This window comes from Acanthisitta chloris, unplaced genomic scaffold (genome assembly GCF_000695815.1).
Source record: "Acanthisitta chloris isolate BGI_N310 unplaced genomic scaffold, ASM69581v1 scaffold29142, whole genome shotgun sequence".
Classification (NCBI taxonomy): domain Eukaryota; kingdom Metazoa; phylum Chordata; class Aves; order Passeriformes; family Acanthisittidae; genus Acanthisitta; species Acanthisitta chloris.
The window spans coordinates 38,897-64,971 of record NW_008661535.1 but is presented as its reverse complement, the minus strand read 5'-3'; the positions used below and the strand labels follow the sequence as shown (position 1 = coordinate 64,971).

The following is a 26,075-nucleotide window of genomic DNA, read 5'->3' as shown; positions in this document are numbered from 1 at the left end:
AAGAGTCTGGTAACCCACTGATACCATTGTGCAAGAAAAGCAGTGACTACATACTTGCTGTATACTGTGAGAATACTTTGATTTTGAGGAGGAAGAATCACAGAGCTGGCTCTGAGGGCTGCCTCTGCAAGTCTCTACTGTCCTATAACTGTAAAATTATTTTGCTGCTCCTACAGGGCTGGAAATAAGGGAAATAAAAAGTAATTAGAATTGGCTTTTCTCACTGTAATTTTATAACTGATTCTGCTGTGCAGGTGTGCAAGGAGTAGAAAGGTAATGTGAGATCAGTTGGTAATTCTGTTTCAGTCATATGTTATAGTCCAGTAACGTTTCTTTACCTTGAAAGAAGGATTGAACTGTCTGAATCACAGTTCATTGTCTGGTCTGCTCCAGGGTCAGAGCAGTTTACTTAAAGATGTCTAGTAAAAATCACATTAAAAATGAAATTTTGAAAAGCTGAAATTAAAATTGTCCGTGACATTGCACCTCTCTCATGTCAGTGCTTAGGTCTGGATAGAGTGTGACTTGCCTTTTGATTTCTTAATTTAATGTGCAGTAACTTACTAGTATAAGGGCTTTATGCAGTAAAGAAGCTTTCAGGTGTCTGGGTTGCCTAGAGTGTTGTCACTGCACTTAACCCAGGATGTCTGCAAAGCAAGAATCCTCAGTTAGCCTGTGGAAGCTTTACCCATCCCAAGCAGTGGTGGCTTTATCTGAAGTAAATGTAAGTGTAGATATATGTGGTTTATGTATGGATGTCAGAATCTCATATATGGTCCTTCTTGTGACAGTGAAGATAGTTGCTCAAGCAGAAGGGGTTGGCAACATGCAATAAACATGACTGATTCTGGATGCCTGTTTTATAGCAGAACCATTCCTACCCAAGAAACTAGTCAGTCATTCTCTCAGATTTTAATCCTGTTTCCACTTCTGCAGTTACCCGGGCAAGGATAGGAAAATTGGAGCTTATTTGCTGAGAAGCAGCACTAGCTGCAGCCTGGAAGCTGGTAGTGAGGCTGGAGAACAATGGCTGGAACACAACTAGCATTTGTTTGAATTGAGGTAGCAATCTGCTGTATTCACAGTGATTCCCTCTGAGAGGACAGTGCACTTCAGAGCTAACATACACACTGAATGCTTGAAAAGGTGACTAGCATGAGTGAAGAGTTAACTAGGGTGAGGGACGTGTTTCCCGGGCTGTGAGAATGGCTTCATTCTGGTGCTACTTCAGTACTTCTGTCACAAACTGGGCCAAAATGATGAGTTATGCAGTAGCTTGGCTGGAGTTCCCTCTAGTCACCAACTCTGGAAGTGTTCAAAAGACATGTGGATGTGGCACTTGGGCACTTGGTTTAGTGGTGAACATGGTGGTGAAGGGTTGGACTCGATGATCTGAGAGGTCTTTTCCCACCTTAATGATTCTGTGACTTTAGAGTCAGGTTTTACTGTTATGAATGACATGATTATCCCTCATGTGCATCCTGACTGACATCTCCAGTTATTCTGTCTGCCAGCTTTTTGCATATCACTTCAGTTTCAAATGCTGCCTAATCTTATTTTTCATACATCCCTATTTTAAGTAGGAAATTTTATTGAGTTACTGATACTTTAAACACTTTCTGCAGTTTCATTGCCACATGTCAAGTAATTCATCCTTTCTCTGTTCATATCAGCCAACAGATCTTGTCATGCTGCTTTTTAAATACAACAGACATAGCTATGCGTGCCTGAATGAGTCTAATGGTTCTCTTTATCTGGATCTTGTGTCTACTCATGCGAATTTGATGCTTTACACTTCCTCACACATAGCTAAAATTTTCTGAGATTCAACCCCTTGTTTTAAAATTGTTCCTTGAAACTTGCAGTGACTGTGGCAAATGCCTTTCCAGTCTGTTAATACCTCATGTCAGGTGCTTTTATGTCTCTTTGACAATATTTCCCATTTGACCCTGAAGTCCAAAGAAATAGTACTAGAATCAATCTATGTAAGATATTTATAATCTTGTTTCCCAAGTGTTGCCAGTGGAGGATACTTACAGCACCAACTTTCCTGGTAAGAAAAAAGGGAGAGAGGGAGGGTATGAAGGACAAGATGCTTCTCTCTGTGGCAACACACATGCAAGGGGGAGGTGAAGGATAATGAGTTACTCTCTAATGAAAACTGGGTTTGAAAACAACACAAAGGCCCCAGTTCAATGCTACTATTTTGATAGTATGTATAGCAGTATGGATAAAGGCCTGGAATAGGATCAGGTCAGCAGTAGGTAGATGTTACATGTACAATAAAGATTGACAGATGTTAATTAAAATTAACTCAAAAAATGAAAAGGAAACAAATATTTGATTATTTTTCTTTTCATTAGAAGATTTACAGCAGTTCTTGCTTCAACAAAGTGTACTTGGATGGTTGCATTAGGCTTTGCCCTTGCAAGGTGCATAAAGGGAGATGCATGTGTGACTTAGCATTACAAAAGAATTAAAGCTATAGAGTGCTCTTTGCAGAGGTGCAAATCAAAGCAGCAAAAGCATGAAACTTAAGCCATCTGAAGACATACCACATCCCTAATGAAAATGCTTCTATTACATCAAACTCCATTTTCTGAGTCCTGTTATCAGTGCATACAGTTTAGGTTCTAACATTTCTCTGCATTTAAGAAGTTTTTCTAAGTGGAAGAAGTGTAGGCATCTCTCTGTTCCACAAGCTTTGTTGTCTTGCTCTAAACCCCAGCAGAATAAGGCGTGGGTATCCCTGACTTGCAGTAGTATTTGTGTTATCCCTGTGTTTGACTTTGCAATCATAGCCATCTGTTTTGTACCATCACTGGAGAAAACCTTTGCTTCCCAGTTGTGTTATGTGGCAAAAGCCAGCTGGGATGAGAGTGTTTCAGAATAAGGTGTCCTATGAGTAGAGCTACAATATTTTATTATGTACACTGTTACTCTCAAGATGGTAATTCTCTGTCCATGCTTTCTAGAGGAAATAGTCATTTTCATAGATACTGCCTTGCCTTCTTTTTGCCTTAATACTACTTTATCATATTTGAGGAACAGCTTTTTTTCATTACTTCTGTTATATTTAGTTTTCTAACCAGTTATCCTAAGCAGTTCTTAGAGAATATAAGAGCATAGCAAGAGGAAATTTTTTGCTGCTTTGAATAGGTATGTTTTAATAAACAAAGCCACCTAAGGGCCTGGAGGATTCTTACACATACTTAGGACAAGCAATAATAACAACATACTTCATGATGAACACAAATTGCATTCCAGAGAAACAGAATTTGAAGTTAATTCTGGACCAAGAAAGGTTTGAAGCTAGTGGTAATAATTTATGGGACAGAGAACGGAATTGCAGTGGACATTAAGAAAAAAACCAAAGTGACAGTATTTAATTATTTCCTATTGTATGCCTGCCAAAATTGAGGGGCATATTTGAACAGGTGAGCTTTTAAATTATTTAAGAGGACACAAGTTATTTAGAGCCAGTAATAAAGGTATTTCCTATATTTTGACAGCTAAAGCTTGTATTTTTAGGTGGAATGCTCTCATGTGTATCATGTTTGCTGTGTTACTGGGCTGTGAATCATCTCAAGCAGTTACTGTAGTTCACTCTCAGTACCTGAAGTGTTAGCAGCCTTGATTTTTCTCTTCCAGTTGGTTTCATTTCTACTTTGGAACAAGCTGATATGGCATCAAAAGCTCTTATCTCATCCCATTTATGCAGTTCCAGGCCGGACTAGAGACTGAAATCTTTACAACTCACAAGGATATGGCAGCCCCTTATCATTCTTGGTTAGATGATCTCACAGAAGTTTAATTTTTAGATTTACTATATTAATTTAAAATATAAGGGAACTTTTTTTATCTGTAGAAACTTAAAAAAAAGAAACTGAAATGCAGAAAATAAAATTACCGTGTAAGAAAAACCTTTTAATATGGGCAACATTAATGAATTCAAACTGTAGTTTCTTTCCCTTTAAATGAGAAATGAATTCAAGCTGTAATTTCTTTCCCTTTAAATCACGATTTGTTATAGCACTGTATAATATCAAAGTACCAGAGAATAATTGTTGTTCATAAATCAAGTGAAATTATTTCCAGTTTCAGATCAAGAGATGGACTTAATTACATATACATCTTTGCATGTTTCTGGAAAATTTTATCTTGCTCATTTTGCCTGTAACAGGATGTAAATCTCACTGAATCTCAGTGCTATTTTTTATGTCCAACTCAGTGAAGTTCTTTTGAAAATTTTACCCTATTACATCAAAATACCGGATTGTAATTTTAGAATATTAAATTGTCATGTGTCAGTATTGGCAATTGAGTCCAGGGGTATCATTTTCCTTACAAAGCAATAGAGTTAATACGCTGTATTTAAGTTTTTTCATAAAAACTATTGAATTAGAAAAAAGGAAGAGGATATTTTCCCTTCACTGTCATAGTTAATTAAAATGTGTTACATTAGAAATAAATTTGTTTCATTTCTATGAAGTTGAAACACCTTTTCTCTCGTCTTCTCTTCATTTCTTGAGGGTTGCAGCTCATAGAGTGCTTTATTTCCCTGATGATTTATCAAAATGAGAAGTTGATAGTAATTGATAGTAATTGTGAGCATTTCACAGAAGAACAAAAATACTGCACTTAAATTTATTAAATGCTGTTCATGTATTAAAAACAATACCCAAATCAAGTTGTTCATAGCCTCTTACAACTCTGAAGTTAACCACTGAAGTTAACCTTAGAAGAGGTTGGACTAGCTGACCTCCCAAAGTCCGATCCACACTGAATTTCCAAGGTTCTGTGAAGAGGATGTAACTTTCTTTTTTTCTTTTTTTTTGCAAAAGGAAGATATGAGGTGATTGAAGGCATCATGTCTCCTGTTAGTGATAACTATGGGAAGAAAGGCTTGGTGTCTGCCAGGCACCGGATAGCAATGGCTAAACTAGGCCTGGAGACATCTGACTGGATTCGAGTTGATCCATGGGAGAGTGAGCAGGAGACATGGACAGAGACAGTAAAAGTATTAAGGTAATTGCATTATATTTTTCCTCTCATTATGGAATTACTGATTGCCAAAAATCTCTCAGTCTCCCAGGTCAATGCATAGAACTTGCTCCTGAAACCCAAGCAATGCAGAACAAGTCTGTTTATGGCATCATTTGCTATGAGATAAATATATATTTAATAATAAATATTGTACCTGTGAGCAATGACAATGCACATCACTTTCCTTCAGAAAGGCTATGTAGTCAGTGTTCCCCACTGGGAATCTTTCCTTTGCTAGTGCAAAGCAGATAGGCTTTCCCCAAGCCTGTGCATTAACCACAGAGCTGCACTAGTGCCATTTGAGTAGTGCATGTGGAAAGTCTCTGCAAAATTATAGTCACTGAAAGAGTTCTGCAGGAAAGTTCTTGGCTGTCATGTTATTTGTCTTGTTTTAAGTCTTTAAACAGCTAATATAGAGATGGTAATCAGAAGTAAGAGAGTCTATAAACAATTCTGTTCTTCAGGAGCATCCCTTTTCCAGTTTGGCTGTGTTAGCATTATTATGCCTCCAGGGTTATCCATTCACACATCCTTGAAAAGTTTTCTGCTTAACTCTAATGGCAGGTTAAACCCAAGCCCATAACTGCTGATGTATTCTTCAAAATCTGAGTTTGCTGCGGTTTTGTGCTGGAAGGAAAAATTGGACAATTTGTCCAAAACCTGTTAACTTGATCCAAGGACCTTGAAAGATGCCTTTTCCCCTATAATAAATGCATTGTGGGGCAAGGTATGCAAACACACATTTCTTGTGCTAACCACTTCTTGGAAACAGGTGCTACAGAAGTCAACGAATACAGTTAAACTTCAAAGACTTCATGGAAGTCTACAGCAAGTGTGCTGTAAGAGATGACCCTGACTCTTTGTTTCTATCCACATTTTCTAGGTTACTTTCTAGGTGGAAACAGTTGTTTGTGTAGCTTAAGGCTCCAGGTTGTGCTGCTCTGAAAGCTCTTAGGGCTTTATGTGAAAAGACTTAAAAACCAGACCTGTTACTTTACAAAACCATACCTAAGTATTCACTGCATACTTACAAAACAGCTCGTGGAGCCTTTTAGTTCTGCTTTTATTTGCTTCACTGAGGGAACACAGGCATCCACTTGCTCCTTTTGTGTCTTCCCTGCAGGCAGCAGGAGAGGACTGGGGCAGAAGGAAGGCTGCACAATGCTACCCTGCCTTTGCAGAAAACTCTGTTCTTTTCTCTAATCACAGCCGTATATCCCAGTGTGAGAAATCACCAAAAGGTTGTCCAGCAGTATTTGCTGGATTTTCTCCTAAACTTCAGTTCTGTGAAACCATTTTCCTCCAGAGAAGCAGCCACAAATCGTACAAATCATGTGATCCTACTTGCAAATGCTTTGATCTTGCACAGCTCCAACTGGAGCGAGTAATGCTTGCAAGACTTGGTTTGTAAATTATACATCCTCTTCCTTTAGGATAAGAGGTGCAGTAAAGAAAACACATATATATATAAAATTTCTGCTCAGGGAAGTTAATATCAATGTGATATGAACAGCCAAACTTCCCATCTGCCTAGAAAGTGAACCTCTAGTTTTAAGAGTAATTTCACAAAATGTTAAGATGGTTGTTTGTTAGGGAGAGAAATGAGCTTAAATAATTTTTTTTTCTCAAATGTTGACCTGTAGTAATGAGCTGAACCAGTGCCAGAATGTAATGCTGAACCCTGTCAGCACTGGCTGGGGAGCAGCATTCTGAGGAAATAGCACACCTAGGTGTTTGTGCTTTGCATTGTGTGGTAAGTGTCACAGGTGGAAAAAGAAATAAAGATCTGGCTTTAGGGCTAGAGCCTTACCAAGTATAAACAGGCAATGGTTTCTTGTGGAGAACAGCTTCACAAGTTTTCAAGGTTAGTCTATATATTCTTTCCTGCTCAAAGAACCAAGAACCAATTGCTGCCTCCTCTGCAGGCTTCCTCAGGAAGGAAACTTCAGTACCACTAGACAGAGATTTTCCTCTTGTAAGGCAAAGGTAAAAAATATTACTGTACCTAAATGTCTCTTCTTATCAGTATTTTGAGTTGTACACTTAACTGCAGTAGAACATTTTGTCCTGAGATACATGAATGGCCTTTTCCTACAGTACTTGTTTTAACTGAGTGTGATAAAAATGTCATATTTCATCAAAATTTGTGGATTTTGCAGAGACTCTCAAATAGTTGTGACATGAAAGAATTTTAAGCAGCAAAGCTCAAATCCCACTTAGGGCAGTGCTATTAAGTGAGTATGGAAATTTTGGAGACTATTTTTTTGAGAGGAGGAGTGGGGAACATAATAGAGCTATTTTTCACTTACATGCTGCTGTGAATATTCTTCTTAGACAAGGAAACTGTATTGTCAGTAACCAAAGAACTACATTTATTCCTCATGTTGTAGATTTGATGGTCCTGCAGATGTACTAGGAAGTAATTAAGCGTTGGCAAAGATCTCTATTACCCAGCTTTTGTTGAGTTGTGCTTGTGATGTAGTTCTGTAGCTATTCAAAGCTTCATACACAGTTCAGAAAATGCTTGATAAACTGGCAGATTGGTTTGTACTTTTGGGAGTATCTTTAAAATAACATAACCCTTCCTGCTGCAGTACTTGAGACTCCTGCTAAACAGACCTTGGGCAGTTCAGATTTGGCAGTGCTTGTGATGTTAGTCCTGCAGTGAGCCAAGTGTTCTTATTTTTGAATCGTGGCCCAAGAATGTCAGACCACTATACCAAGTTAGTGTACTTGACTATACATAGCATCAGCCTGTTTACAGCAAGACTGGATTAAAAATAAAAGTGTAAGAAGGCACAGACCAAGCTACTGGTACCTACTCTCTACTACCATATGTCCCTCACCTCTTGTTGGTGCAGTTTCTTTAGCCAGTGGCTGAGCATCAAAAATTACTGGAGTCTGTTTGAGTGTAGGTTTTTGACACATGTGCTACTTCTTACTGTGGCTAGAGTATGTGCATGACTTGAAGAGTGTACTTTTAAATAGTGCTATTAAGTTCATTCCTCAGACAGACACTCAAAGGGTCATGTGTGGCTTTGCACACACTGAATTTGAACTGTGCCTCTCAGCTCATAATCTTTGCTTTGCTACAGGTATATAAGATCTGATGCCCACTTGGGCTATATATGCACACACTAGAGATCAGACACTGACTTGTTTCTGTGTGTACCTGTCACGTCTAAATGTGAGCTTGTTTCCTGAAAGAACTGGCTCGTGCCTAAGGCTTAAGCATGGCTCAGGATGGTGCAAATCAGGGACTATTATACAAAGGCAAGGCCATGCTGGTTTGGAAGGAAGTGAGTTTAGGTGTTTGGATCTAATATCAGCACTTGCCCTCCTGATGAAAGAACAGACCACTACCAGGAGGTGGCAATACCAGTATTGCAATGGGTCACCAGCAATCAGATGTGGCTAAAGAATAAAGTAATAGAAGCCTGGAAAAACTAACAAAAGGATCCTTGCCTGCCTTCATGGATCTGAACTCCATAAAATTAGAAGCACAGCAGATGTCAAAAATCTTACGAGAATTGCGCATTTTTAGTTTCTCAGAATTGTGATTTGTAAAATGAAAAGGAAAACCACAAGGTGAAAACACAGGGAATATATTTTTGTGGAGAACGGGAGGAGAGGAAGCTGAAAACTGAGCACACCTGAAAACTCCTCCTGAAAACTGAGCACGCATTATAAAACCATTATCTTGAGGGGTTGTATATTTAATCAAGAAATTAAATCTAGTGATTGAAGTGTGATTTCATCCTGTTCCAGGTGAAAACCTCCACAATGCTTGAAATGTAATGTTGCTACCAAAATTGCTGTAATGGTAGAGTTTCCAAAAGGATTTAGAAACCAGAATGCCATTAAGGAGATTGCTTGTGAATTCCACACAATGTTAACTACGTTGATACTAATCTCATGGTAAAATGAATATGCCAAATTCTTAACACGTTGTATTCAAATCCAAAGTGCATTAAAGCAGACTCTGTTCTGGAATCTGCAAGAGCCAGGTAATCACTTTGTTGCATCTCTGAGAGGATTATCTCACACAGAAGCCTTTCTTTTGACTGTAGGCACCATTATAATGAATCACTCAGGTTGCTCCAGTCCAAGAAGGAATTAATGAGAAACAAACATCCCACAGAAACATCTTCAGGGGATTCCCTCTCTTACCAGCACTCAGGTGGGTTCATAACTTTAACCATGACTCTTTGTTTAGCATTAAAACTTGTACAGCTTTGCCAGATTAGACTAATCAATGGAAAAGCTGAACATAGCAATTGGTGAGTTTTGAGGGTTAGAGCTGCCAAAACCAAGCTATGCCAAATGCCAACATATCTGCTGGTGCAGTTGTTTTGTAATGACTCCCACACAGACAGGGAAGCTTGGAGTGGTATCAATTCTTGGCTTTACAAGCATTTCTTTAGCTGTGTCAGCGATATATGTTGTGGCTCTGCTTGTTTTGCAAAGTGTAGAATATATGAATAAAAAATACCAAAAATACAGGGATTACTTAGAATTCTAATTCTAGTATTAGACAGTGGACAAAGTGCATGAATAGCACTCCAATGATGCTGATGAGTTGATGTTTACTGTGCTTCTGGCCAGAAAAGCTTCTATTGACAGTACAAGTATAGCAGTGTCTGGAAACAATGTCAGTTTTCAGTTTCCTATTTTATCATATTCCCTAGCCCAATGACTTGCTAGGATGCTGCTAGATTTTTGATACATTGCATTTTCCTGTAGTATTGCAGCATCTCCTGGATATGAATAATACATTGAAGTTGTTCATGGCTGTTGATGAGTTGTGTCTTTACAGTTGGTAGAGGGGAAAAAAGTTTGATGCTTTTTGTGCATCATCACCCATATGGATCTTAGTTTTCGAATAGCTCATTTAAGGTGTTTGTAGAAGACTTGCAGATGTACCAACCATCTACAACCACAAATAAGTGTCAAATGGAGGCAATACCCCATGCTTCCCCTTCTTCTCACATGAATACAAGGCTGGGAAAGTACCTAGTCAATATTTGTAAAATACTCAGATGGAATAATGATGCATGCTGCAGAACAGGTTTGAGGAAAGAGAGTTCTGTGCTGGGGCTTAGGCAAAGGACAGCAAATAAGAAATGGAAAGAAGAAAAAAATTGTACTGGTCAAGTACCATTCGTGGTCATTATTCAAGGTACTGCAAATTTGGCTTTAGATCTCTTTGTACTAGGGCAAAAAATGTCATGGCCACATGACACAAAATATCTAAAATATTCTGCTGATTGAAATTTTTCATAAGAGAAAATAAAATTTGGTGTGTCATTTAACTCACTTATTGTACCAGTAAGGTTGTTGGGCTAGATACAGTCTGTCATGTTCTGGATGACATAGGTGCACAAACCCAGGCAGAATTCTAGGAGTTGTCTGGTTAGTGTGACAGGCACTGTCTGTGTGCCTGAGTGCAGCAGAGTGGGATGGGAAGCTCTGTGTGGTGACACAGAGGGCCTTGCTAGCTGGCAGTTGGTCCCACAGTGTCTGAGTATAGCAGAGCAGGGTGTGGGGGAAGAGCCAGGTTCAACCAAGTTTAATCTTTCTGCTAAAATAATTCTCCTTATTTGCTTCTTCCCCCTTCTGGCTTGCTTGAGTAGGTAAAGAGAATAATCAATATGCTGTGAGTAATGATGAAGTAAGTGATAAAGTAATTGTAACCAGACACATAAAATCTAAACTGAATTTTTCTTGCAACCTTTTGAAAAAATAAAACACCTGGAGTAAGGGTAAATGATATTTTAAATGGGGAAAAAAAGTGATGAGTTAAAATCAATTTTAAATATGAACTTCGTAGAAAACTAAGCAATGATAGACATCTCTTACTTCCTTTTGTCTTTTCAGCTCTGCCAGAATTAAAGCTGCTCTGTGGAGCTGATTTTCTACAGACATTTAAGACACCCAATCTCTGGAAGGAAGAACACATCAAAGAAATAGTGGAGAAGTTTGGTTTGGTCTGTGTTAGCCGTGCTGGGTCTGAGCCGTCTCAGTATATCAAGGAATCAGACCTGTTAACTAAATATCAGCACAATATCTTTCTGGTGAAAGAATGGATCCAGAATGAGATCAGCGCAACACAGATACGCTCTGCCTTGTGCAGAGGATTGAGTGTGAAATACCTCATACCAGACTCTGTTATATCCTACATTGCACACCATAACATCTACACAGAGGAGAGCGAGCGGAAGAATGAGGGTGACTTGCTTCAGCCTCTCAAGTTGCATAAGACAGCAGTAAACCCTCTGAATGACTGATGTCTGTAGTGTGGGAGGTGGACAGACCTGGAGTTTTTTCATGTACATTTCTTGAGAAAGTTGTTTCTTATTAATGAAGGGAAAGTACATCGGTTCAAAATTTCTTGAACTTATGGTGTTTTAAATCCATGAATCTGTGTGGTAGTGCAAATTGGGATGCTCAGCTGCATAGCTTAAAATGTATAAAGAACAGCTTCCTTGCGAAAATAAAAGAAAGGAGATCTTCACAATAAATATTCATCTTCAGTAATACTTAGGATCAAACGGTACTTTCCTAAATTGTGATTCTGTAATCCTACAGACAGTTTCAGCATAAAGATGCCTTACTGTTCTGAAGCAGCAAAATATAATGAACCATAATGTATATGTTTAAATATATATTACTGCTAAACTTTGACTTTATATGACCCTGAATAACTTCTTGAGTTTTGACAGTTTGGCCAAGAGATAGAAATAAATCTTTCATGCAGACCCTTAAGAACACATGTACCACTTCTGTCACTTCTAAGCCTCCAGATTGTCATATGTCAGACAGTCCTCGTCCCCATGTTTAAAGTGTGTTTCTTTGCTTCTCTGATCCAGACTCTTCTATAAGTGTAAGTAATTCCCAAAGCCCTGGAGTAGATATTATATCCAAGAGGAGCTTCAGTTGTACCATTGGAAAATCAACAATGGAAAATAAATGGAAATATCTCAGAAGCTCAGTATTTGAAGCCTCATGTTAGCCAGAAAAAAATCTGTTTACTTCTATGTTATGCTGATTCAGTGTATCTCATTTCTGATAGAAGACACCTTCAAAGAATGTAGAAACTCTCTGAAGTGCTACTTCTGTGTTTCACACCTCCTTAATGTAACTAGAAACCTGCAGTCAGTAGTGTTGTAGCATTTATGAGTATACAGAGCTAACCAGTGGTTCCTAATACAAGTTTCCAAGTTTTACAATGCCCTTTTTGAGCCCTCAGTTGGCCAAACAGCTTCCATTGGTGCTTCTCTACAATTAAGGAGCTTGTGGAACAAGTTAAAGTAATGCCAGACACAAATTGCTTTCACTGAGAGTCTGTATGATCATTTTCTGGAGAGGAGACATAAAGCAGCAGAAACATACTCAAGAAAGAGGAATTTGCCTCAAAAACTACACAAGATAAGCACTTATATAGCTTTGGCTAATATCTAAACTGAAGCTATTTAAAAGGGTGTTGTGGTTTTTTTGGAGCAGCATAAAAATGAAGAGTAATACAGTTAAAATGAATCTCCTTTACAGAAGTTATATGAAAGGTGAATATTTCATTCAGTTTAGATCAAGTCATCCTGCTGTCATTGGAAATCTCTGAGGTTCAGCCTTGTGGAAGGATTTAAAGGCAGCACTTCAACAATAATCGGATTAGAAGGACTTGCATAGCTACACGGTCTAAAAGAGAGATAAAAGAAACCAGAGTTCAAACTTGCCACAAAGAAAGGCAGCGAGCTGTGTGCTGCAGAATCAACACTCTGTGCTGAGGCTCTGATTCTGACAATTCCCTGAAGCAGGGATGCCTGCAGATTTCAATGGGTACTGGAAAATGGTCAGCAATGACAATTTTGAGGAGTATCTGAAAGCACTGGGTAAGGTTCCCTTCGTACTTTTTTAATAAATGATCAGTAAATGCCACCTGTCTTAGTCTTTACCTGAATCTACTTTTTCTTGCAGAGTCATAAATCATTTTCACGAGTGATATTTTTTTCCGGAATGCACTTTGAGAATTGCTCTTAAGCAAAATTGTTTTGTCTCAAGCAGCTGCTACTTTTTACCATCTTGAAGCTTAGGTTAACAGAGATTAAACTACATAGATTGAAGAGAGAAGTGGTAGATTTCAAACTAACAACCATAATTTGAAAAAGAGTAAAATTTTTATGTTCAATAAATAATCGGTACTGCAGTTAATGCAATTTTGTGTGTTTCGATTGATGATATTAGTATTTGTATAGAAACATTGAAGGCTTTATCAACTGTCAAATACAAATGGGATTTTTTTAACATTCCACCTAATGAGAAAATCAAAATTTATCTAAGTTAAAAGAATTAGGTTCTGGACTTTGTCCTGATGAGAAGGCTGTCCTGATAGATCTGTACATTTATTTATCCTTGTTCATTCTAGTTCTCCCTAAAAGCCACAAGTGTCATTTTATGGAAGACTTTTCTGGATAAAACTAATTCTTTTTCTTTTTCAGATGTAAATGTTGCTGTAAGAAAAATAGCAAACTTGCTAAAACCTGACAAAGAAATCCTTCAGAACGGGGATCACATGATCATTAAAACGCTAAGCACTTTTAGGAACTACATCATGGAATTTGATGTAGGAAAGGAGTTTGAGGAGGATTTGGCTGGGGTGGATGATCGCAAGTGCATGGTAAGAATTAGAACTGTAACAACGGACAAAAAAGAAGAATATTAATAATATGATGCCTTTCACACACCACATCTATTCACCATTTTGTGTGGCTATTCCTGAAAATACTTCTGTCCTTCTCAGTTTGCCAAGATGTGCCTAAAGCTTTTAGTGTGCCTTTGCATCAAAGGAATGCTAATTGGAATCAGGAGCACCAAGCAATTTTATCAAGGAATGAATAGTAACTTCAGTAAGACTTTGCTCTGTTATACTGGGATGTTTGTTAATCAAAAAGACATCTAAGTTCGCTTCCAGAACCTCTTCACTGAGTGATGTTTTGCAGTAGAGGAAATGCAGTGGTTGCAGGAGCAGGCATATTCCCCATGTGCTTAAAAACTGCCTGGGTATATTTATTAGAGCATTAATTAGCCTACTGGAACAAATCTTACAGAAATCGAATAAGTAAACATGGAGGATTCTGTCTTATGAGCTCTTTTTTGCTTGCCAGAGAGACAAGATTTTCTAACTTATGACTGATAAATATCAATTAACAGGAAAAACTCAGGAGTACTGAGTTCTTACCTGTTAGTTCAAAAGCATAATACTGCAATATCCTACAGTGAAGAAGCTGATGGACAAAATGAAATTATCTTAGGAGTCACTACAGAAGAGAAATTATATAAAAGAATTCATAGATTTCCTTTCTTAGAAAGATGATGTGTTTTAAAACCAATACTTTTCTCTAACACTAGGATATGCACATTTGCTTTTGCTCTGGTCATGGCAGGAAAGGGAAAGTTTGTGAAGACCAGAAAAAAAAAAAGGCCAGCTACCAGGTGCCTCAACTAATCCCTCTGTGCTCCTTGTTACAGGGGGTACAAGTGTGATAAGAGTGCAGAATACCAAAGTCACAGAAGGCAGAAGCATGTGTGTTTGTGTATAAGAAAGTGCCTCAATGTCATAATGCAGTTTTGACTCCTGGAAGGCTCTTAATCAGGATAATGAGGTCCAGATCTGCTGAACAGTTCTGAGCCCAAAGAAAGACTTAAGACTTAGGTGGCTAAGTCACTGTCAAAGATAGCAATGTTGAAAACATCTGCTAAAAATGTTTGTGTGTGCACAGAACTGTCTTCATCTAAACATTATTTGTATTTAAATACCATTAAACTCCCATCTAAAAGAGGACTAAACCATCCTCTGCACGGTGAAAAGAAGTAACTGTGCTCTGGGGCTGCTTACCTTTGTGCCTGCAATGAGGTCTTACCAAATGTGCCAGGCAACCACTGTGCCAAAAAGTCAGATGCAGAAGAGATGGAAATGTGGCCCTTGCCTAATGCTGCTTTCAGAATGCTCAATAGATTTAACACACAACTGCTAATTTCCTGAAAAATACCCTAAATATTTCACTATTTGTAACAAAGCAAAATTCTCTACCGTGTTTCGCAAATTGAGTGATAGGGAAGAATTCTAATGTTAAACCGGAAAGAAGAAACTAAAAGATTATTTTAGTCACTACAACAGCTACTTGATTTGGAGTAGACCCCAGCTCACCCTATTTTTCAAAGGTTCCTTACACATGTTATCTGTTTACTCTTTACTGCAAAATACCTTGGAAGCAGAAGGTACAAACACCTCCTTGCCTTTTCCGAAAAAATCAAGCAAACCAGGAGTAGTCACTAACCCTGACTGTTTCATGTTAAGAATGACTTAGGGATGTAAGCACAAAAACCTTTAGAGATCTCCATGTCTCTGTATGGCCTCCAAGAACACACACCAGCTGCAGCTGTACAGTGAAAGTCACTGATCACTAGTTCTCTCTTTGCCTTGTACAACATATCATACTTTAGAATTCAGTTTTCTTATTCAAGATTTCTTGTCTACATGAGACCTCTGTTTTGTCAGAGGCAGAACAGCACAAGAAACTGTGAAGCCACTTCAGTCCTAATCTGATAACCATCATGTCAGGCAAAATTTGCCAACATTAAGCAGCAAAATAAATCAACAGTGCAGAAAGTCTTGTGAGAGAAGGGTCATGGAGCTTGTGAGAGATACCGGACCACTCCCTGAGCGGTGTTATGAAGAAAACCACCATAAAAGCAAAGGTTGGATATCATTCTTGGTGTTTCCTTTGCCTCATCTAGAGCTCATGGAACTGCATGCCATAAATGGCTAATCATTAATAGTCAGGCTGTGTAATGGGAGAGATTTGGGATCAATTATTGTTACTTATATTGTGGACTGAGCAGACCACTGGGCAAGTTTTATCCAAGTAGCTCAATGTGTGAGCAGTACAAAGTAACATGGATAAGACAAATTACACATTAAACATTAATCTATATAGCAGAGCAGTCATCAGGAGACCAGCAGAAATAACCTTAGAAGTAATTCATCCTATAGGTATAGATTGTTTTTTCTTTTAATGAAGAATATATCATCTAACTAGAGTTAACATATCAGTAAAAATAATATGAGCGCGGTGAACAGGTTAGATCTTGTGTGTAATTCACTGCAATTGTGTTCACCTTGCAGCTGTAAAACATATCCTTGAGTCACTCAGGATGGAGTGTAAGTACAGTAATTCCAAATCAATACTGTCCATGATAAGTAAAGGCTAAAAAGTTTTGCTGATACTTATTTTAGAAGTAAGCTGAAGTTTTGACACTAGGAAGTAATACTCCTGTGATAGTACAGGCTCTCTCCTTCATTTCAGTTAGGGTTGTTTCATTTTTATCATTGGTCACTCCTGGAAGCCTGGCTGACCCTTCTGGATCAGTGGGTTAATTGAGCAGGATAAACCCCAGCAGTTTCACTTTGTCCTTCTTTTGACCCTTAACTGTCACTTTCTTGTATGCACATGTGTTTAGGTGGCTCAATTTTTTAGGGGTATAGGTAACAGCAGTTGGTGACATCAGGGCCTTTAAGATTTTGTTCCTGTTGGGCAGGGAAAATTTGCTACTTTGGAGTCTTGAGAAAGTGCTAGTTTAGTTAGATGCAGTATCTGTGTTCTGTAACACCAAAGATGAGGATAGTTGACCACAGCCTGGTCTCCTAAGAAATGCAGAGCAGATATCTGCATTCACGTAGCTCCATAATGCTATTGTGTTTCTCCTCGAGCTTTCCATGAGATTTTATCTTCTAGATTAAAGTTTGAAAGTCTCTATTTGTTGGCAATGTCATGAAAGATGTGTTTCTGCAAGTTTAATCATACTTAATATTCAGGGCTGCTAAAAACTTGGCAGTTTGAAGTACAAAGGTAAAATGAAAGTTTACATATTCAAGAGCATCTTTTATTCTTTGTGAATGTTACAAGGTGCACATTATATGGTGGAGAAAGAAGTTTAGAACATTGATATTGTATTACTCTCTTTCTCATGTTCCATGAATTAGACCATGTAGTAAAGTTTCTACTGTTTTGAAGAGTTTTCTCATAGTTTTAATTGGTAACATATATCAGATGGATAATGTACCAAGACAGAAATTCAAAGTGAAATGGATAACTCTGGCTTTGGTGTTTCCTGCACTGAGTATTTGATTCTGCTATCTTAATTCTCAGTGAAGCTCCAGTCTCATCATTAAATTCCCTCAATTTTAAAGAGAATTTCTATAATCTCTAGTTGTGATTAATTTAGTGAATGTCTCAAGTATTTCACTAAGTATAAAACTTTGTTTCACATATAGAAGTGTTACTGTGGAAAGAATGTAATGTCCATGAAAGAGGCAAGAGCTTACTGAAACAACAGTTAATTGAAAACCATATCTGAAAACATATCTCACTCATCAGCAGATAATTTTGCCTCCCTTTTTCATCATCAGTAATAAACAGCGAAGCTGAGGAAACATCTGCAGTGTGAGGTGTGTACCAGCACACGTCAGCACGGGACAGGATCTGACACTGAGCAGAACAGTGAGCCTCAGGTACCTTCATGGTGTGTTTGCTTAGGACATAGTAAAAGATGTATGAAAAAGTTAACTGAAAAAAACTTAAAGCCCAAAAGAAAGGCTGAAGTTTCATGTTCCATTGCACCAAATGAATCCAAGCAGATCGAGAATGGGATAGCTCAGGTGCAAAAATTGCTTTCCTAGAATTTTTACTTTTCTAATCATTTTGCTGCTATAGTCAGAGAAAGCTTTTGCATTGTAATTTTTCTGTGCTGTTCAAGCATTTGAATTGCTTTAGCTCACACTATGCAGAATGAATCTGTCTTTTGACAGAGGCTAAGGGCAAGTAATCTGTTTAAAAAATCAAGGAAGATTTCATATTCTACATATAGAACAGCAGAATTTCTTGGATAGCTGAAAACAGTTGTGTTAGAACTGAATATGTGGCTAAGCACATGAAGGATGCTCTGGTAATTTGGAGCCTTGTGCTCTCTGGCATAGGAATTTTCTTCTTCCATTGAAGCAGGTAGTGGAATGACAATGACTGGGAACTGGTAAACAGAGAAAACAGTGGGAATTTTAAACTGTATGTGCAAAATAATAGATGTTAACCATTTAGTTAACAAAAATTGAATACAAGCAGCATATAACCATGAAGAACCAGTTATCAAATGGGTGTTTAGGGTTCCTTTATTGGAACTAAGATAACTTGTAGTCATAGTTTAGACTTGCTGGGGTGAGGTAGGGTTAGGGGGATTTGAGGGTTGTAGATTCACTCATCAGATCTGTCATACGTCCTACCATATAAAGTATCTTTCTGAAAATGTGGCCAGTCAATGTTTATGACAGCCACATGAGGACTGTTCATAGGCACCTGACAGGTCCTTCTGTTACATGTGCCACAGCCTAATGTGACACTGGCTCCTCTAGTTTGTATTCAGGAAAAACGCAAAGAATTTTAGTTGTTCTGGACATAATTTGATTTATACTGCAGCAAGGTCAGAATAAAGCCCTGTTACAAAATCACATGGCTCACGAAGCTTAGTTAACTATTTAAGCAGGTTCCTCAGTTACACAAAGGGAATTCTCAGCTGTTAATCTAGGTTGGAGTAGGTATTGGAATGAAGACCTTTCTGCCAGAAAAACAGCAACCAACAATATTCCAATACTTGGATTTCAGTAGGGATCCCCCACAGGGTGAGAAGACTCAAAATAAATTGTGCCTGTCTAATAAGATGCAAGATCAGCAATATGTCTTTACTTGATGCCTCTTATTTAGCAGTTTTGTTTCTTTACCCTGCAGATGCTGTCCCTTTTGGCTTGTAGGCATTTTCTCCTATACCTCATTGAAACAAGCACTGCTCTAGCATAACTATTGCTGGGACTACCCTTCTCTCATTTAGTGCTCCCTCTCTCTCTGCAGTGCTGTGATTTCTCTAGTTCCTCATTGGCATAATCACTGATATTAGTTATTTGCTTGTTTATTTGAAGGGAGGGTGTAATTTAAAAGAGGTAGACATCATGTTGTTTTCTGTTGATATTTCTGACCTTTTACAAACTGCTTTCCACAAGTGAGGAAGAAAAGTCCCTTGGTCAACCCCCTTGAGGTTCCAGAGGACAAAGGTCATCTCCTGGGTCTGGCTCAGGCTCTCTCAAGCTCTGGTTCATTCTGTTTTGTGACTCAGTAATGACTTGTTCCCTTTCTCCTGCCTCGTTTCACCCTGCTCACTCCTTTGGCATCACTGCTTATTACCTGTAAGTGATATGCTCAGCACATTTGCCCAGTGAGGTCTCCTGAATCTTTTGCCATATAATTTAAGATGTCATAAACTTCAGATTTTGCAGCGCTGGATTCATGTCTAAAACCTGAAGCTGATCAGAAGCTTTTGAGCTAGTAGTGGAGTGGTTTTGGATGGGCTTAGCACTTCAGCTTTTTGTGAATTCTAAAAAGCTCTGAGAGTTATGAATACAGAAAGTGCAATCAGAAAGGATCAGCTGAAAAGCTGAGAACCAGACTTAACAAATCCAATTTTGAATGACAGACCATTAGTGTTATGTACAATCGCATCTTGCTAAAATTACACAGGGGATAAATCAATTAAGTGGTTTTGGATGGGCTTAGCACTTCAGCTTTTTGTGAATTCTAAAAAGCTCTGAGAGTTATGAATACAGAAAGTGCAATCAGAAAGGATCAGCTGAAAAGCTGAGAACCAGACTTAACAAATCCAATTTTGAATGACAGACCATTAGTGTTATGTACAATCGCATCTTGCTAAAATTACACAGGGGATAAATCAATTATACACATTAATTTGAAGAGTAAGTATCTTAGAATCGATTCTGATCCTTGCACAAAGTGAATTGGATGTGCTGGTTTTTACTTTTTTTCTGGCATGGGATATACACAAGTCTTCCTATTTTTCTATTACTGGTATACAATTTTATTTCAGTAAGAAAAAAATACCATTCCTAATAAATAAAACAATATGCACTGTCCAAAATGTTGATTCTACTCCTCCTCCCCCATATTATCAGCTGCATAGCCTCGAACTTTTGCACATTTACTTTCCTACTCCCTGGAACATATCTGTAGTCATTGCTGTCCTTTGTTGCTCTTATGAGCAAGGATTCAGAAGAAGGAATTTGAACATTTAAGATCTGATCCTATCTGACAGCAGTTTACCTTTAACCTAAAATTTGTCAATCCAATCCTGAGCCCCTTTGCTAGCAATGCAGATGCTGATGATCAGAGAAGTGAACAAGACTTTATCATGGTCTAGCTACAGCAAGGCTAAATAGGTGTAGCTTTTGTCCAGCAACAGGACCTTGGGATTAAGTCCAGGAATCCTACCATTAATTTTTCTGTTGGGTTTGCTGTTTGCTCAGTAGTTTCTATCTCTGTGGCCAGCCTGCCAGATGCAGATTTGATGAGATGAAAGGAGTTACAGGGTGGAGATATGACAACCCCTGAACGTGGCTGTAGCCCTCATGGTAGTAGTGTGCAGGTAGTGACTACCACTTTACACAAAGACCCTTCACAGCTATGTTGGACTTTGTCTGTGATATCAACATTAGTTTATTCCATTCACACTTCCTTTCATGAAAACTTTACCTGCAAACTGCTTAGCAGAGGTTTCTACGTCACTCTGATACTTAGCACATAAATATTTTGAGATGCTATTAATTACCTTGTTAGAGATGCTGCAGTGTGTGACCAGAAATTCTGGGATATTTTCTTTGGTGTTATTTGAAAACACAATACAGGACAAAGCTCCAACTGGATTTTCCTGTGTTGTCTGACCTAAAAGATTACTTTCTATTGTTTAATCCTTCCTGAATCATAATTACAGTTGTAAAATGACATGTCATTCTCACAAGCAGAGAATGACTGGATTGAGATGGAGCACAGAGTGTCGTGCACTCACAGAGCTTTGCAGTCATTTGCTGCTACGTTCATAGAGACAACACTGAAGGGAAGTAGGAGAAAAATAGAACTGGTACTGCTGTGTTTCTCCTGCAGATGGGAAATCAATAACATATTTTTGATGAAAGGTGGTAGCTGCAATTCATGTTTGTAAATGCAATGTGTCAAAAATCTCTGTAGCGTTAACAAAAAATGTTCATGAACTACTTTGGAAAAAGTTATTTTCTCTCATTCATCTGTAAAACACATTATGTCCCTTCCACTGCAGAACACATGACACAAGCAGAGTAGCCAACAGGGGAATGGGAAACATTGTGCAGAGCCAGCACCAAATGGTCTTGCACTTAGACCTCACTGGAAAATGCAAAGTTCTCTGATAACATATTTGATGACTATTTAAGTAAATTACAAAAGTCACTGTCTCTGGCTGTGGGTCAATATGAATTGCCACTAGAAGTTAGAACCTATTGTAATTGTGCAAGACTTCACTACTGGTACTGCTACTAGAGAAGGAGCAAATATACAGTCAATAATTTGTTTTGGTTTGCTAAATATTTCATTTAATAAATCTACTTTTTCTCCCATCTGAAAACAGTAATGAGAATACTGCAGTTACCATTTCTTCCAGCTTTAATTGTCTGGACAGTGGTGTTGCTATGCACATGAATTAAAATCTTCATAACATAGACATTAAATCACTAACACAAGTATGTGAATGACCAGGTAAGGAAAGGAAAATATCAAAGTACACAAAAAAGTGTAAGACTGCAGAAACCAGACCATAAAACTAAAGGAAATTTTAACACTTTTTTTGTGTTCTCAGGCTTCAAAGGCTTCTTCATTTCTCAGAGAAGCTCCATTCTCTGTTATTACACCTCAAGAACAGAGAGCGTGTATAATCTGAACAATGTGCAATATTGATGGTTAGAATTTTTGAGCAGGTTTAAATTTAGGCAAGACTCACTCATTATCTCACTTCATTACCTTTTCTTGTGCTCTTTTTTAATTGCACTGTTGACTAATTGCATTAAACACCATTGTCTGTAGAGGTTTCCTACAGAATTATATGCATTTGACCTAACAAGTATTCATCTTAGGTCTAAGTATGATCAGGTAGTAAGTAAGCAAAATTCAAGCTTGCTTTTGATGATCTAGATTGTGTACTACCTAGCTGAAAGGAGTAAATGACTTCCATTTATCCTGGAAGTAGTACAGGATTCTCAAAAAGGCAGTTCAGTTCTAGAGAAATATTGCATTTTCATCTACTTGGTTCTGTTACCATCAGAAAACTGCAGCTTTCCAGTGTCCTCTGAGCTTCTCTACCTCTCCTCCTCTTGTTTGTGGAGGATGAGAAAGAACAGGACCTGTCTGCCTGGGCATGCTGTGTTCACCAAAGCCTGGCAAAGATTTTTAGTCATTCCAGTTAGGCGACAGTAGCTCAGTCTCTGTAATCAGGCAAACCTTAGGTAACACTATTACCAAAATAGGGGCAAGTAAGGTTAATTAAAAGGCCTACTTTCCTAAGAAAAGTAGCTTTACATAGAAAGTAAAGTGTTTATTTATCTTGAGAGTGTGTGCCAGGAGAGGCAAACAACAGCAACTAAAGGTTTGTACAAAATTGCCTTAGCTATTCGAGTGCTTGGCTCCTGATTATGCTATGGCAATATCTTCATCCAGTCTTGAAGAACAAATCTTTGGTCTCATACAGCAAAAGATATTATATATACCAACATTTGCCCTACAGTGGTATTTTTTGAGTATAATTATTTGGGAATGCTCTAAGGTTAGCACTGCTGTGCTGTAGCTGTTGGTTGAGGGCACATGTAGCAGCCATAGCAATCCCAGCCTCAACTAACACTCCGTGTGTGTCTCAGCAGAGAGATTTGCAGTGGAAGAACTTGTTTCAATCAGAGTTAAAAGAGAAGTTTCTATCTTCTGCATTAGTTTGTCTTTAATGAAGGAGACATTGAGACATTACAGTTTGACCTAAAGAAAGAAAAGATAGAGGTGGCACTGATTAATCTTACTGTCATAAAGTGGTTGTTCCTGCTAACAAAGGAGAGGACACTATGTTCTCCCTCAATATAGTCTGTCCTTTATAACCTTCAGAGAAAAAATAGCTAAATACAAAAATCAGAAATTGTATGGTTTACTTATATCCCTTCAGTATTTATATTTCTCAAAGGGAAGGCAAAGGATGATAACTGAGAACATTGTCTGATAAAGCAGCTTGGTTAACGGTCTGTGGTATTACACTCTTTGTGGTTATCACCAAATTGCAAAAAGCAATATCTAAGCTTAACTGGAAAAACAAGAAAGCCAGAGAAAACAGTGTATTGTTTTCTGAGATGAAACAATTTCAGTCACCCTTGGAGGCTAAAAAGTTAACATTTCCTTGCAGTGCTACAAATATTTCTCAATTGCCCCCAAGTGTACTATGCTAGTGAATATTATCAAGCCTAATAACTTTCACAACTGATTTTGAACATTAGTAGAACTAATAAAGTTGGATCTTACTTTATCATGGTATATTGCCTTTGAAAGCACATATAAACCTACAAAATTTAACTATTAAGCTAGTCTTATGATTAAACTATCTTGAGCTAACACTCAATGGATACAAATAAGTGCAGTTACCAAGCAAAGTTGCATATACAAATGCTTCACAGTGTGCCTCGCATCTACAAGTCGTCATTCATTTTCTGTTACATTCATTTTTTAGAGTCAGAAATTTTTAGATATGCTAACTTATAAATTAAACCTTTTTCACTTCTGTTGTTTTTTATCTTCTGTCCCTGACTGGATGTCTACAGATTCAAACCAGTATGGGAGAGGATTTAGGTTATGATGGCCACATTAACTACAGCTTTACCCAAATGTGCTTTCCCTTCCTGCATTAGCATTTTATACATTAAAAGCTTATGGTTTCATTAAAATGTTATCTACTACTTGCTTTAAATACATCATTTTAGAAAAGCAAACAGAAGAATTTGTGAATGCATTTTCCAAACTGGAGAGATTTTTAGCAAGGACACATGAGTTTGTCTTGCAAAGACCCCATGTGGTATATACAGACTATAGCAAGGACACATGAGTTTGTCTTGCAGAGACCCATGTGGTATATACAGACTCTCTGGGGTCAATACCCAAGCCTTGCCTATGATTATCTGTGCTAGCACTTTTTCTAGTGATTCATTTTCCATGCTTGTTTAGTCTAAAGCTTCCCACAGGAGCAGACTGCTGGCTGGACTCGTTCAAAGATAGTGGCTATCATGGCTATAATTTAAAAGTTAATTGTTTGTGACATACACAGATTAAATAAATAGGACTGTGTAGTTCTTGAGCATTGAAATGGTCTTAATTCCCAGAATGAAAAATGTAGACTGACTTCTCTTAGAAACCACACAGGATAGATGCAGTAAGTTTCATTTAATGACAGATGAGAATTCATCATCTCTCTGTATTTGACTGTCTGTGCAGGCAGTGGCTGAAGACTTTTACAAGGTAGACAGTAATTCCGTATTTAGTCCTCAGAGTCACTTCAAAGAAGCTGATTTAAAAGCCATGTGCTAATATTGATGTTAAACTATCCTCATGGAGCACAAATTGTCACTGCTCTTCCCTCTTTAAATATTATACAGAGTATTGCTTCTCTTTATCCTAGGGATATGGGAAAGGCAAACTGTCACTAAGTACTAACCAGAGTTACCAGCTGTAGGATGCACTGTCATCCATTTAAGTAGTTTTATGAATCAGGTTTTACTGAGCTACTCAGGACAGCACCAGTACTCACAACAGTGCTGTTGAATACTGCAACACCTGACTTTGGCTCTTACTCTGCCACTCCTGGCTCAAGTAGTTCCCCAGCCTCAGTTACACAGAAGAGGATGCTGGCAAAGTTACCAGTTTGCTGATACTGCCAAACCATTCTTCTCAACGAAGGAAGGCAGACTAAGACGTGAGGAAAAACCAGCTCAGTATTCAGAAGCCTTGTCCATCCACAGTGCCAGTAGGTGGGAATTTTTTTCAGGTATAGCAGATGGGGAATGCTTCTTAGGGTGGAAAAATCAAACCAAATCTCAAGTTTTCAGCTCCTTTTTCAAAATGTGTTAGGCTGCAGAGCCCTTCTGCTGCTGTATTTGTCAGCAGGGAGAGAGGACTGCACTCTTACACAATGATTTTGATGGGTTTTTTTCTTGTATTTAAAAGGCTTTATCTCATCCTTCCAGTTTTTGGCAGGCAGCAAGGCAGCAACTTGCTGTTCGAGCTCATTTCTTTTGTAATTATCCTAAATGTTAGACCACTCGACAGTGATTCTTCTTATGAGATACATTAATCATTTATTGTATTAGAGATACATTCTGCTAATCTAATCATAATAAAAAACTAATCATAATATCGGAGAATACCACAGTAACACTGATCATGTCTATTGTGTTAGACCACTGTGTCTTGGGATGGAGATAAACTCCTTTGTGTACAGAATGGAGAAAAAGAAGGTCGTGGTTGGACCCAGTGGATTGAAGGAGATGAAATGCACCTGGTAAGATCATGCCAGAGGTTTTAAATGCCACTCTATTAAAATGGTTGGATGTATCACAGCAGGGGATGTGCTGTGTTGTTCTGGCTTGTTTGGACATAGTTATGTATTGGTGCAGCATTTGACTTGTTTCTAAAGCAACAATTTCATTTGTAGCCGTTATGCTTTTATGTCCCTTACAAAGACTGATGATTTCTCTTTCTGTGTTATATGTCTGTCCAGACATAGCAGGCTGAAATGTTTACACTGAGGAAGGCATTTAACAGGATGTCCCTCATACAGTCTCCAAAATGCACAGTATGGGAGCTGGTGAAATTGCACACCCAACAATAAGGGGAAAATAAAGCATTGTTCTTTTAAAATAATTACAGGCCACTCTGCATTGTAGCCTAGAGAACTAAAACAGCAATTAAGTTTTTGAAATGTCATGTCCTTTCAGGTCATCGGTTTTATCTTTCTAAATTAACAGGACCTGAAAGAAAATGCCTATTCTTTTCTCCTATAACTCTTTATGGTATCCTCACTCTCCCATC

At 38.1% G+C, this 26,075-nt stretch overlaps 2 protein-coding genes across 2 annotated transcripts in view; both read left to right on the top strand.

The window, feature by feature from the left end:
* NMNAT3 (nicotinamide nucleotide adenylyltransferase 3) overlaps positions 1–11,333 on the top strand; it is a 12,267-nt gene extending 934 nt beyond the window's left edge. The window contains exons 2-4 of the mRNA XM_009070274.1: positions 4,845–5,028; positions 9,117–9,226; positions 10,924–11,333. Of these exons, the coding sequence (XP_009068522.1) occupies positions 4,845–5,028; positions 9,117–9,226; positions 10,924–11,333 (704 nt within the window). The remainder of the gene's footprint in view (positions 1–4,844; positions 5,029–9,116; positions 9,227–10,923) is intronic.
* A 1,477-nt stretch (positions 11,334–12,810) lies between these two features.
* Positions 12,811–26,075, top strand: part of RBP1 (retinol binding protein 1, cellular) — a 15,920-nt gene continuing 2,655 nt past the window's right edge. The window contains exons 1-3 of the mRNA XM_009070273.1: positions 12,811–12,935; positions 13,542–13,720; positions 25,444–25,545. Coding sequence (XP_009068521.1) covers positions 12,863–12,935; positions 13,542–13,720; positions 25,444–25,545 — 354 coding nt within the window. The 5' untranslated portion in view covers positions 12,811–12,862. The remainder of the gene's footprint in view (positions 12,936–13,541; positions 13,721–25,443; positions 25,546–26,075) is intronic.